Here is a 14,618-nt window from a genome sequence, read left to right as displayed (position 1 = left end):
TGACTTGAAATAAAACATCTGATTTTAAAAAGTTATGTTGCTGTTATTCCATAGTATTGGTTCACGAGTTATCAAACAAAGTGACCACTATATTTGTCATGGGTGTGTGTCTGTCTGTCTGTCTCTGTCCGCAGCATAACTACCCGATGATATCATCCGGTCTTGATGAAACTTGGGTGGGAGGTTGATATCATGATCTAGTTGTCCTGCCTAGAGTGGGCGTATTGCGCCCATTGTGGGCGGAGCCACGCCTGAAAAAGATGTCTTTTTAGGGGGTAATCGAGTTCAAGCTACATCTTCTCCGAGGTAGTTGGTGGAATCTGACAGGGGTTTCGGTATTTGGTTAGGCCAATGTCATGTGTCTAGCCCCACGGAGCTCGATTTTTCATTTTCGCCCCAAGGTCAAGGTCACAAGGTCACGAAATTTAGAAAAGTCGATTTTTGATAGTTTTATTACATTGTTCGCTCCCTGGTAGGGTGAAATGTCGTACGTGATCTTATATTATCACATACATCATGAAATACAAGTTTTCCAACAAATTTCAGAATCTTCGACCTTTGACCTTTGAAGGTCACAAAGGTCAAATTTTCAAAGTTGTCGGAATCGAACCGAATTTTCGGTATTGTGTAGCTAACTAACCTCATAACTGATTATACATTATTTTCTATCTCATGCACATGGAACATTGCTATATACATGAAAATTGGTTAACTTTCCAGCTAGGCTGATCCCCCTGGGCTCCCAGACTAATAGTACTGTATTCCCAAAACTGATCATTTTCAGATAGGGAGCCACTGCACAAGCGCCCCCTGGTGGCCAGCAGCACCACCTATTGGTAGCAGGTCAAATAAACCTGACTCTCACATGATAATGGCAGGCACATCAGTTGACAGCTTGTGCCATAAACATCCTTCTCCACAAGGCACATAAAGAACACCCAGGTGATCTTTAATTTGATGACTGGTGTACTGATCAAATGAACCAAAGCCCTCACTTCCAGTACTGGCACATTACTCTGCAGATGGAGATTCTAATCCTCACCATTGTAAGGTCAATCAGAGAGGGAAACTTTCAAACTTCCACCTTTATGTGGAAGTGGAAGGAATGTATGGAGACAAAAGGTCTGAAGGTGAATATCGGAAAGACGAAGGTGATGGCAAGTGGTAAAGCATGTGGTGAGGTGGAAAGAACTGGGAAGTGGCCGTGTGCTGTGTGCAGGAAGGGTGTCGGAGTGAACTCCATTCAATGTACAATGTGCGCTGAGTGGGTTCATCAAAAATGTAGTAGTCTGAGAGGGTCATTTACCAGTGTGGCAGCTACATTCAAATGTAATGTGTGCACAGAGGGAGCTGCAGATGGAGGAAATGTTGAGTTGGATCTTGGAGACTGCGTGAAGCTGGAAGGTGTGAAAACATTTTGCTACCTCGGAGACATGCTGAATGAAGAAGGTGGATCAGACTCGGCAACGGTTGCTCGAGTGAGATGTGCATGGAAGAAGTTTCGGGAACTGAGTGGCGTGCTGATGAGGAGGAGAGTGTCGCTGAAGCTGAAGGGAAAGGTGCATGCTGCATGTGTGAGAAGTGTTATGATTTATGGGAGCGAGACATGGTTAATGAACGTAGAGCAGCAACGAAGGCTGGAAAGGGTGGAAATGCGAATGGTTCGATGGATGTGCGGAGTATCGTTGAGAGAGAGGAAGACAAATGATGAATTGCGAAAGATGATGGGAATATTGCCTGTGATTGATGCTGTGAAGAGGAACAGGTTGAGATGGTTTTGTCATGTGTTGAGGAAGGATGAAAGTGACTGGTTGAGAAGAGTGATGGAAATTAATGTAGAAGGAAGTAGAGGACGGGGAAGACCGAGAAAGACTTGGCTAAAGATGGTGGAAGAAGAAATGCGGGCAAGGGGGTTAACAAGGAGAGATGCAGAAAATAGGGCAAAATGGAGAAGATTGTCATGGGGACCGCAAGGCTAACCCCCGCTCTAGCAGGGAAAATGGCCTTAAAATGCATGTTGTTGTTGTTGTTGTTTCTATCTCATTTCAAGGTCAGTGACCTTCGTTTTGACATTTCCTGGCCTGGCCTGTCCGGGCCTGTTTCAGTTATAGTCCGTCCTTTGTCATTGAATAACGCTCACTCGTGAACCATCGTCGTCTCCTGACTTGTTTTATTCTCAATTTTATTCTCATCAGGTCAACTCACAAACTGATCTTGCTCAATTTTGGGGTGGTGGCATTCGGGGGTGTCTGGCGGGCACACCCCACCACTGAAAAGGTCTGGCAGTGGTCATTCATGATATCTGGGACTATGCCGAACATTTTCCAGTAGGTTTCACAGGGTTAACTCACGAGCTGATCTAGGTCAATTTTGGGGGTGGGGGCATTCGGGGGCATCTGGCGGGCACAACCCACCACTGAAAATGTCTGGCAGTGGCCATTCATGATACCCGGGACTATGCCAAACATTTTCCAGTAGGTTTCATCAGGTTAACGTACAGAGCTGATGTAGCTCAATTTTGGGGTCCCTTTCTAATGGCCCTTCTGACCACACCCACCAGAATGTGCCCGGCAGACGTCCATTTCCTTACAAGGCTTACATGGACATGCACCTGGACATGCACATGGAACATTGCTATATACATGAAAATTGGTTAACTTTCCAGCTAGGCTGATCCCCCTGGGCTCCCAGACTAATAGTACTGTATTCCCAAAACTGATCATTTTCAGATAGGGAGCCACTGCACAAGCGCCCCCTGGTGGCCAGCAGCACCACCTATTGGTAGCAGGTCAAATAAACCTGACTCTCACATGATAATGGCAGGCACATCAGGTGACAGCTTGTACCATAAACATCCTTCTCCACAAGGCACATAAAGAACACCCAGGTGATCTTTAATTTGATGACTGGTGTACTGATCAAATGAACCAAAGCCCTCACCTCCAGTACTGGCACATTACTCTGCAGATGGAGATTCTAATCCTCACCTTTGTAAGGTCAATCAGAGAGGGAAACTTTCAAACTTCCACCTTTATGTTGAAAGTTTGGAAAAGATAGCCCACTGGTGCTTCGCCTTGGACCACACAAACGATGCTCGCTGCCTACCCGTACACGTGTTTGACATGGTCACGCTAGCACGTACATATCCTTCCATCACAGAAGCATTCCTGACAAAACCAAATCAATAATGGCAACAATAAGCAAAAACAACTAATAAGCCTCCTCCTGTAGAATATTTTTAGGATAATTATGACGTCATACGTCATGTGGTACAGGCGCCATCTTGGAAAAACCGAAAAACGTTGCACCTCTATCTCCATGGAAAAAATTGAAACGTGGCTCATTGTCAAGTACTCCCCTTGGGGAATAAATGTTAACGATGACATCATTGGTGCCTTAATTATGACGTCATAATTCGACAGGGTCAATGCTTAGTCCGATCAGTTTGAAATGTATTGAGCGTGATCTATGCAACAATTATATTAGAGAATATGAATTGATGATGTCATCGCTCACATGTTTTGGCAGCCATATTGGATCAAAGAAAAAAAACCTTCAAAAACAGAAGAATTGGCTCACCATGTTGACTGCGCAGGGTAAGTATTATACGAATACAATCTAGTTTGTTTTCTTTTTCAAAAAGCATGGGGATAATAGTAAGAGTGCAAGCAGGTATAGCTATCGGTAGACAAATCGTGACAACGACCATTGGGCAGCCTGAGTATCAATAACTAAATGCCACCTTGTGATGCTCAATGTGGCAAAAAAAGGGCATGAAACTATCCAAATTAAACATGTCGCAATCAGAGGTTTGATGGGAAGAGACTTACACAGGACCATTTTGAATAATCTTCAACAGGAAGTCCATGTCTTTCAAGTAGGCCTTCAGCAAGGTGGGTTCTAATTCAGGTACCTCCAGCGACTCCTCCATCCCAGCTTCAAACATCTGCAGCACGCCCTCCCGCATGCCGATGGTGCAATTCAGCGAGGGGACGTCGGTAATGTCTTCATCAAAAGCCGCCTTCACATCTTCTGGGTACTCGGAAAACACTGTAAACAAACAAATTCATATTTTATTTGGAACTTCATGAGCAAATGAAGGCAAATTATAGTTGCACAAGTTATGATTTGAGAAATAGCCATGTGGTTCAAGGGTCAGAATAATAAGGTATCACTCAACTTCTCACACCTTTGATATATTTTCTGCTAGCAGAGACTACCGTCTACCTGGCACTGCCCGCGAAAGTGTGGAGCACGAAAGGGTATACCCAGCGCTGCCTGTCTGGGTGCAGACCTTTTCCCGGCGGTGTTTTTGGGACATTTTGGACATTGAAAAGCTATGGAGTTATTGGCCTCATGGTGGTTACCTTTTGTCTGCGGGCCGACGGCAGCACTACCTGACCCCACATCCCAATATACACTTTATGTCGGCCTTTGGTGGCCTCAAAATGGACGTCAAGGCCAACGTGTGGTTGCTTATAACCTAGGCCAGATTCTGAAGTACATACACCCACATTTTGGGGCCTCTAGGTACTATAGCCCAGCCGTGAAAGAACAAGTACAAACACATAATGCATACATGTCCTCTGGGTTGCTTTATAACCAACATGCTTAAAATGCTGTTGCTGAATGAAGCCAAACTCTCTACCTGTCAAATATAGCTTTGTGAAAGGTTGTAAACAGGAGGATAAGCATAAAACTCCAAATGTCAAAGATGGATGGAGACAATTTGGCCTATTGATGCTCCCATCCAAGCACATGGCTCAGGATGCTGAGTTAATGGTGATATGCAATTACCTGGTTGTTGCTCTGCTTTCATTTCCTTTCCATGCATCACGGTACTCAAACATCGAGTAGTCGTTTGTGGGAAACGCTGCTGAGACGCTTGCATATGCTTCAGACGAAGATACAATGCTTCTAGCAACATGCCCACAGCAATCTTCAGGTCGTCCTGCGGCATCTGAAGCCATACGGATTGAAAAATATTCCGTCTGTACGTATGATCCACAATCACAGTAAAGTCCCAACGGATGGACTCTTACCCAAGAGATGTTCCAGCCATTGTCTTCTTTAATATCAATTCTGTGGTACAGAGGCGTCACTTTTGGTGGCCTTGCGTCAATACCGTTGGTCGCATCACGTGACCTCTCTTAAAGAAAAAACCCACACTTGTTTTTGCATCAGAGGCCAATATAGGAGGAGCAGGGGGGGGGAACGGGGGGACAACAACTGCAGACGGCATTGTAACCACAAACTACTATGGTATCCGAAACTCAAATGCAGCAAACTACGTTTCCCAGGATGCAAATGATGAAAGGCGTTCTCTCTGCAAACTGGGATGTGTAGTGTTTTTCATTTTCTCAATACAAAATCTGCACTCACGGGAGAGCAAGGTGACGGGGTGGGGTATAGAGGCAACACACTGACAGTGGGGCAGTAACCTTCAAGTGTTGTATTCCCTTTCAAGACAAATACTTCCAAAAGCACAGTTGCATCCATTGTGAAACCTCGTAGTACCTTTGGCCATGCTTCCCTGTTGAACATATTCGGCACTCCCTTGTACGCAGCGTATACCAAGTCTTCCAGGCCAGACCCCTTCATGAGTGTTCCGATACAACCAAGGAAGGCCATCGTCATGTGCATTCCTCAAGGCCTTACTACGAGACGTGTCCAACGCACAGAATCAGCCCATTGAATTTGGATTGCAATCTTCAATAACTGAAGACCACAAACCACATACATGTAATTATGTTCATGTCCTTTGGTGACATCTTCCTGTATATTGAGCAAAGTCAGATTCAAAACGGTGTCTGGGTCTGCTGGTGGTGCATCTATCAATGGACCAAAGATGTACGTACTTTGTTGCTTTCGTGGCAGCTTCTCTTTCTCTTTCCTTCATCGTCATGAAACCGCCCCATTGTACCCCAGGTTCCCCATTGTTATTTTGTATCACAACGGACACACAGCCATGCCACATCCGCATTTAAAGCAGATGCCATACTTGTTGTCAATGGTTGCAATTGAAGGCCTTTCATGGTGTACAACGTTGACTGGAAGTGGATTTTTCAGTCCAAGATAATGTTGGTATTTCACTGGAGTGAGACTCCAATTCGGCACCTTTCACCTATTGCTCGGACAATCTTGGTGTCGACACACTCTGATCTTCACCGTGACTGACCCTGCTTGTGTCAAAGTCCTGCTGCTTTGAATCCACAGGTGGATGTTTTGTGAACTCTATGAACATTGCATGTGTTTCACGAACACCTTTTGGATTTCAAACGTATACATCATAATTGTCGATCCAAGAACTAACTCTGCCCTGTCCCACTTTAATCCTCTTGCAGCTTAATCCTCCTCCGCATGTATTTTGGGATTCGCAGAACTTCATCACATGTTGTGACATCGCCAAACTTGTGAAGAACTTTTGTGAAAGTCTTTCCGTCTTCTACCGACTCCTCTCTGGCCTTGCCCCTCCAGCTCTCTCTGGGCTCTGTCCCGCAAATATTCCTACAGGTCGCACAAGATCTGCCTGCAACCCTCTCATGGTTAAACTGCCAAAATCAAGACTCTCTGCTCACCTTCACTCCTTCATTCCTCTTTTCTCCCGCCTGTGGAACAAACTCCCTCACTCTCTTCAATCCCACTCCACCCTCCAGGTCTTTAAAACAGCTGTTCACCACCATCTCTTATCTTCCCCCATCCAAAACCTTGATCTTTTCTACCCCCGCTAATTTCACCCCAATTCCACTTTTTTGAAATACCAACTTCTGTCCTGGAAGTCCTTGGTGTCCTTGTGTTTTATACTCCCCCTCCTTCCCACGCCTCCTCCCCCCAAGCCCTCTCCCTCCCACACATCTCCCTGCTCTCAAATGTTGTGTTTGTGTGCTTCCCCTTCTCTCCCCATCTTGTCTTCCACTCCCTCTTTTTATATATTTTGTTTGTCTGGTTCATTTGTTTGTGAAGTAAATGTTAGCTCTTTCACGAGCCTCGATTCAGTATACAAAAAAAAAACAAAAAAAAAAACTTTATTTATTTCCTTTGACCCAAAGCGATGATGAAGCTCAACACCAAGGCCAAATGTGACTTGATTTGCACTTCTTGTTTTGTTGCATTTGCAATTTGCACTCCTATGATGAGTCAAGGTGTTGAAAAAGAGCATTTACCTGAGACAGATTTTACCAGCTGTCACCAATATTTGGTGGATGGAGAAAGGATTTATAGATCTTTATTCGAGGGTTTTCACTCTTCCATGGGACGGATGCGTACAGATTTCAGGCCTCGCGAGTGCCTGCAAGTTTCCATTGGTCGGATTTAGTTGGAGAAGGGTCCAGACGGAGAACGCACGTTGCTTTCTAGCAAACGCCTCTCAACATCGACTGCACACCGTAGGGTAATGTTATATTGCACCGGTATATAATTGGGGTCATGTGACATTATACAGGTACATCGGTCATCCCCCACCCTAACATTGAAACTTAAGTTAACGGGGCAAAACAGTACCAGTTTAAGCCTCAAAAATGAGCTCAACCGTGGCACAAAATTAGCAATCAGGATGAGTTTAACACAGAACAGCACGGTCACTTCAGATCTCAGAATAACAACCGAGTGAAAAATAGAACATGATGTCAAAACATTTGTTAGCCAACACCACAAATGTAAAGGATCAAAAAACGAGTGCTCGTGTTAGCACATTCGTCTTTTGTCTAATTATCCAATGTCCTTGCAACTCATGCGAAAAGCACACCGGTGTCCACCAACGTCTGTCCTGCTCGAGATCAATGTACAAGCTCCGTCATGAGCTGCAAAGTAACGGCGATTGACATGCACTCACGTGTTCGAGGGGGACTGTCTTTCAAAGGCAACGCTTTACAGGTGGGCTTTACGAATGAAAATTGCGTCAGTGGTTTTTGGACAAACACTGGAAAAAAATAATAATAATAAAATAAAAACACAGTTCATACTCCGAAACATCAATAATGCCATCATCCTGTGTAACACAAATGTTTATATGTCATGCTGTAAGTTGTAAAAGTTTAACCCTTCCAAAATTCTGAAAATTGGAAAAAATATATTTGAAATTGAAATTGCCAAAGCATTAAATGCCGAAACAAATAAAACATTCAAGTGGACACAATTGTACAACCTCAAGTCCACAAAGCAATCCAGTCTTACCATACTCCGGCGGAGCTGTCATGAGCGAACCTCCGTCGGTACAGAGATCAAAAGAAAGACGTTCAGGTTCTTGTCCTCTCTTTTGCATCCTCTTATTCCTGTCTTTCGCCAGCCTGCGGAGCAGGTCGTCGCTGGAAGCGGCTTGCATCTCGTCCATGGTGCCTGCAGCCCCAACAGTCATCAAAAGAGTGCTTTGCCTTCTATGAGATTACACGGTGTCAGCATCGTGAACTACAGAAATAAAGGTGCAAATTCACATGATCCCAAACAAATTACAAACTCATACCTCCATCCTGAAGTCAAGCTGAGTGGCGACCCAGTCTTTGTGCTTAGCCTTATCTAAGGATTAATTTAATTATTGGACCCCACCACAGCTTTCACAGTTATGAGACAAGACCCATTGAGAGATGGAAGTGAGAAATTACAGGAATCAAATAAATCCAATGAAACCTAATAGAATAATTGAGAAAAATCAAGGAAACTTTATGCTGGGATGGTTCTCCATGAAGGAAAGTGTTTACACAATGTATTTCTTAACTTATTTAAACACAAGAGAACTTAAACCCCAAGAAGAGGCCATTTGGCCCATCATTTGTGGTGTAATGGTTAGAGCATCCGCTCTGAGTCTGGGAGGTCGGTGGTTCAAACCCCGGCCGAGTCATACCAAAGACTTTATATTAAAAACAAATTCATGGAACCTGCTGCTTCCTTGCTTGACACTCAGCATTTAAAAGGATAAAGCACAGACAATGCTGGGAAGGCAATGGCAAACCACCCAGTATGACCCTTGCCAAAGAAACTGCTTCGGCAGCACCAAAGCTCTGTGAAGAGCATCATGAAACTAGAGTAATGTGACTGCAGGTCGTCGCTGGAAGTGCCTGCCCGTGACAATGGGTAGATGCCCTTGTTGACTGTCCTAAAAATAAACAAGTTGGATTTAAATCCCTTCAGCTGTTCTCAAGTATCAAATTTTCTACCAGCCATGACAAGTTTCACATCGATCGGTGAAGCGGTTTTGGAGAAGGGGGTTATTAAAATATCAGCTTTCAAGCTAATATGGCTGCCACACCACGTGACGTATGACCTTTAAAATGTACACTCTGCATATGTATGGGTAGGGGATCATGTTTGTGAAGTTTCGTGTTGATCGGATAAGGTGCATTTTTCTATCGAAGATGGCTGCAAAACCATGTGACCTGCGATGTCATCATTTATAAACTATTTGCAGCAATGGTGTTAGATATTTGTAAAGTTACGCATCGACAGGGTAAGTGGTTTCTGAGATATTGGTTCACGAGTTATCAAGTGACCACTATATTCGTCATGTGTGTGCGTGTCTGTGTGTGTGTCTGTCTGTCCGCAGCATAACTACCCGATGATATCATCCGATCTTGATGAAACTTGGGTGGGAGGTTGATATCATGATCTAGTTGTGTCCTGCCTAGAGTGGGCGTATTGCGCCCATTGTGGGCGGAGCCACGCCCGAAAAAGATGTCTTTTTAGGGGGTAATCGAGTTCAAGCTACATCTTCTCCGAGGGAGTTGGTGGAATCTGACAGGGGTTTCGATATTTGGTGAGGCCAATGTCATGTGTCTAGCCCCACGGAGCTCGATTTTTCATTTTTCATTTTTTTCTTCTTTTTTTTACTTTTTTTTTTTCATTTCATTTTTCACCGAATTTTCGGTATTGTGTAGCTAAATAACCTCATAACTGATTATACATTATTTTCTATCTCATTTCAAGGTCAGTAACCTTCGTTTTGACATTCCCGGGCCTGGCCTGTCCGCGCCTGTTTCGGTTATAGTCCGTCCTTTGTCATTGAATACAGCTCGCTCGTGAACCATCGTCGTCTCCTGACTTGTAATTATTTTATATTTTTCCTACAATCCAATATGGCTGCCACACCAAGTGACCGATGATGTTTTCGTGATCAACTTTTATTCGCCCTGCCTAGTCGATGACACGTAAAGTTTCGAGTCAATCACTTTAGTAGTTTGGGAGAAGTTTTTAAAAAGGTTTTAGATTAAATCCAATATGGCTACCACCAAACCATTTGACCTATGATGTCACAAATTTAATATTTCAATACAAATGTGTCAGATAATGTGCATGCTCAGATTTTTATTATAAAGCATTCCATTAAAACATTTATGGCTGGTATACCATTTCACCTGTGATGTCATCATTATTATGCTTTTGTTCCCCATTGGAAATACTCGACTATGTGCCAAGTTTCAAAAAATTTCATTCAGCGTTTTCTGAGAGATCTATATTATAAAAGGAGCCGTGACTGTCTGTCAGTGTTTGTCTGTTTGTCGTGTTATAACTTGAGAACGGATTAACGGATTTCAATAAATCTAACTACAGTTAGCCTGGTGTTGGGCTAGCGGCTAGGGTGCCAGCTTAAGATCCGAGGATCCTGGGTTCGAATCCAGGTCAATCGCTGAATTAATGCCAGGGGGGTTGACTCAGCCTGTACATACCTTCCGAGGTCGGCAAATTGAGTACCAGTTCACTGGTAATTCCCTGTTTGTCGTAAGAAAGGCGACAAAAAGGGTTGGCGGCAGGAAGGGCATCCGGCCGTAAAACATTGCTTCAAAACGGGGACCACAAAACAACAACAACCACGTTCCCCGAAAAAGGCCACCCCCGCTTGCGGGGAAAAATGGCCTCTAAAGGTGTTTTTTTTTTTTTTTAACTACAGTGGATTCTAGGTAACTCCCAGGAATGTATGTAATCCCCAAAAAACAAAAAACATTTCTGGGTACATGGGCACGTGTGTCAAAACTGCAAATGCCACCACGTGACGTTAGTTATTATCCCTGCACGGACAGCAGGATCTCCCAGGAATCCTTCTTTGTTAACTTTTGATCGGATTTCAATGAAACCACTCTCAGGAAGTAAACATAACCACTTATCCCTCTCCCTACAAAGATGTTTTATATCTACCACGTCGATTCCAAATCTCCACGAATCTCCACAAATCCAAATCATACTCATCTTTTTCTGTAGTTGTGGCCAAAAATTTTGGCACCCTTGCACTTTTTTCAAATAACTCACAATTTTCTCGATAAATAAGTTGAAATTGACAAAAGTATTTTGTCTCCACAATTCTTTATGTCACTGCTAATAATACAGAACCTTTGTTTTTGATTCAGAACTTAATAAATCCTTTCAAATCAGAAAATAAAAATAAATGGTATTGACAAAATTATTGACACCCAAGACTTAATATTTGGTAGCACAACCTTTGGACTAATTAACTGCAGTCAAGAGCTTCCTATGGCCATGAATGAGCTTCCAACACCCCTCGACCTGCAGTTTGGGCCACTCGTCTTGTGCAAACTACTCCAGTTCCCCCAGATTCGAAGGGTGCCTTCTCCCAACTGCTGTTTTCAGATCTCCCCACAGGTGTTCAATGGGATTTAGATCTGGACTCATTGCTGGCCACTTCAGAACAGTCCAGCGTTTTGTCTTGAACCATTCTTGGGTGCTTTTGAAATGTGTTTGGGGTCATCGTCCTGCTGCAAGACCCATGACCTTCGACGGAGACCCAGCTTTCTGATACGGGGTTGAACATTGCGCTCCAAAATGCCTTGGTAATCTCCTGATTTCATGACGCCATGCACACATTCAAGGTACTCAGTGCCAGAGGCAGCACAGCAACCCCAAAACATCACTGAACCTACTCCATGTTTGACTGTAGAGAAGGTGTTCTTTTCTTTGTAGGCTTCATTTTGTTTTCTGTAAACATAGAGATGATGTGCTTAACCAAAAAAAAAGCTCTAATTTGGTCTCATCTGTCCATAGGACATTCTCCCAAAAGGATTTTGGCATGTTCAGGTGTGTTTTGGAAAACTCCAGTCGGGCTTTCTTATGTCTCTCTCTCTCAGCAGTGGGGTCCTCCTGGGTCTCCTACCATAGAACCCCCTTTCATCGAGTTGGCGACAGATGGTGCGAGTTGAAACTGTCGTACCTTCTGTCTGAAGGTGAGCTTGAATCTGTTTGGCAGTTGATCGAGGTGGTTTCTCCACCATTCGGACAATCCTTCGCTGCAATCTTCGATCAAGTTTTCTCTTGTGGCCACGTCTAGGAAGGTTGGCTACAGTGCCATGGGCCTTAAACGTCCTGATAACATTGCGTACGGTGTACACAGGAACATCAAGGTCTCTGGAGATGGACTTGTAGCCTTGAGATTGTCCATGCTTGGCTATAATCTTGTGTCTGACCTCCTCAGACAATTCTCGGGTTTTCTTTCTTTTCTTCATGCTCATTGCTGTGCACACAATGACACAAAACAGCAGAATGACTCCTTTTCTCTATTCAAACTGGTTCAATGAGTGATTTTTATATTGTAGGCACCTGCAACTCACCATCGATGAGTTCGATTCCAAAGTAAAGGAGAATCACCTGCTTGAAATCTAATTATTTCTAACAACTTCTAAAAGGTGCCAATAATGTTGTCCGGGCCATTTTTGGATTTCTGTGTGGAATAATCTAAGAATCTTCAGCTTTTTTGTTTTGTTCCACTGCAAACCAAAGAAATACAAATGTGGATACCAAAAGATTATTTAATTTCAACAATTTTCTGGAAGAAATGGTGCCATTTGAAAAAAGTGTAAGGGTGCCAATATTTTTGGCCTCGACTGTACGTACCCGAGACAATTTATTTAAAGGAAAAAAGAGAGGGATGGGGAGGGTGAGAATTTTTTTCATTTTGATCTTCCTCTTAGTGTGTTGTTGTATATTATTTGCAATTCAGCATCTAAAATGTCTGTGATGAATATTCCTTTAACACTCCCCCTATACACGTCCTTATTTTATTTTTCCCCATTTATTTCATTTGATGTCTTTTTTTAAACACCAAACAACAACCTTTTTTTTTCAATTACGCAAAGATTGGTTTTCCTTTCAGTGAAGCGACGGGTCTAATATGCTCGTATATTTTCATTATTTGCATTTAATCAAAGATGGATGCCATACCACGTGACCAATGACGTCACAGTTATCATAAAAACATTCCACATGGGTGTCACTCCTACCCTGAAAGTTTGGTCTAAATTGGACATGTGGTTGCTGAGAAAAACGAGGTTTAGCCCGTGCGGAGAGATGTACATAAGGACGTACTACATATGGACGGATGGACAACCCGAAAACATAATGCCTCCGGCCACCTTCAGGGGCAGAGGCACAAAAAGGTGGCAGGGTAGCCTACGGACATGTCCCTCTCGCCTCCTTAGCTATGTAGCCTAAGTTTGAATCACAACTCAACTAGAAAACTGTCACCCTGATGTTTCACAAGCAGGGTGACGGACTACCTGTGAATGATGTCGAGTCTCCTCGGGCAATGATGGCGTAACCATCATGTTGCCTTTCTTTGGCTGGTACACACGGTAAGTGTGTGGTCTAGGGGGGGGGGGAGGGTCGCTACTCCTCTCCGTCCCTCTGCTGGCCGTTGGGGAGTTCACCTTCTTCCGCCCGTGCTGTTGGAGTCGACTGGACTCCCGTCCACCAGATGTGCAGAGCCATCTGCCATTTAAACCACATGGCTGCGAACCGTTACCCTGGTAAGGGGGGCTGACAGGTACTACACCTTGCCCACAGGTGACCTGGGATTATGCAAGGCAGGGGCATCCATCTCAGGTTAACCCCCGCTCTAGCGGGGACAATGGTCTTAAAATTCCTGTTGTTATTGGGCATCCATCTCCCTGAGGTATCAGAAGACACCCGCATATCTGTTTTTCAATACCTATAGGAGGTAGAACTGTTCTATAGGAGGTAGAAAGTTCTACCTATAGGAGGTAGAACTGACAACAGTTGTGCAATTCACTTGCAACAAGGAACACGTTATGGTAATTTTCAGTTTCCACCACACAAAATGCAATGAAACGTACTTCCCATCTTAGGTAATCATATATTTACCTCCGCTACTGAAGGTGAATGTAAGTAATGTTTTCACCCCTGTCTGGTTGTCTGTGAGCTGGATATCTCAAAAAGTTGTAGAAGGATTCTGACAAAATTTGCTGGACAAGTTTGGTGTGTGACAAGGACGTAATATTTACATTTTGGTGAAGACCCGGATCCGGATACGAGAATTTTTTCAGTGAATTGAGAGATAGGGCCAAAAACAACATTTAAAACGATATCTCAAAAAGTTACATGGACGGATTATGGCAAAACCTGGTGGACATGTTGTTGTGTCACAAGGTCCAATATTGATTTGATTTGGGTGAAGATCTTCTTCACCATTGAGATATAGGACCAAACACGATGTATAGCATGATGTTTTAAAAAACTTATGGACGAGTTATGACTAAACTTGGTGGAAAAGTTGGTTAGGAGACAAGAACAAGCTGATTACATTTAGGTTCAGGTCCGAATCCAGATCCGGCCCATCAGTGGGATACAAAATGTAAACTGTTCAGCCTGGCAGACGTAACCGCTTT

At 43.6% G+C, this 14,618-nt stretch overlaps 3 protein-coding genes across 4 annotated transcripts in view; 1 reads left to right on the top strand and 2 right to left on the bottom strand.

Moving 5' to 3' along the window:
- LOC137438805 (tubulin beta-4 chain) overlaps positions 1-14,618 on the top strand; it is a 140,813-nt gene that overhangs the window by 48,125 nt on the left and 78,070 nt on the right. The gene's annotated exons all lie outside the window — the stretch shown is intronic.
- The window catches only part of LOC144888650 (uncharacterized), a 648,249-nt gene that overhangs the window by 575,901 nt on the left and 57,730 nt on the right, over positions 1-14,618 (bottom strand). The window lies entirely within an intron of this gene.
- Positions 1-14,618, bottom strand: part of LOC137438803 (AMP deaminase 3) — a 64,078-nt gene that overhangs the window by 37,894 nt on the left and 11,566 nt on the right. The window contains exons 2-6 of the mRNA XM_078767291.1: positions 8,173-8,334; positions 7,832-7,918; positions 5,043-5,149; positions 4,798-4,960; positions 3,831-4,050 (exon numbers count right to left, since the gene is read on the bottom strand). Of these exons, the coding sequence (XP_078623417.1) occupies positions 3,831-4,050; positions 4,798-4,960; positions 5,043-5,149; positions 7,832-7,918; positions 8,173-8,329 (734 nt within the window). The 5' untranslated portion in view covers positions 8,330-8,334. The remainder of the gene's footprint in view (positions 1-3,830; positions 4,051-4,797; positions 4,961-5,042; positions 5,150-7,831; positions 7,919-8,172; positions 8,335-14,618) is intronic.

The sequence above is a fragment of the Myxine glutinosa genome, chromosome 13 (assembly GCF_964187855.1).
Source record: "Myxine glutinosa chromosome 13, kmMyxGlut1.1, whole genome shotgun sequence".
Taxonomy (NCBI): domain Eukaryota; kingdom Metazoa; phylum Chordata; class Myxini; order Myxiniformes; family Myxinidae; genus Myxine; species Myxine glutinosa.
Note: the sequence above shows the minus strand (reverse complement) of the source record. Positions and strands in the feature narration are given on the sequence as shown.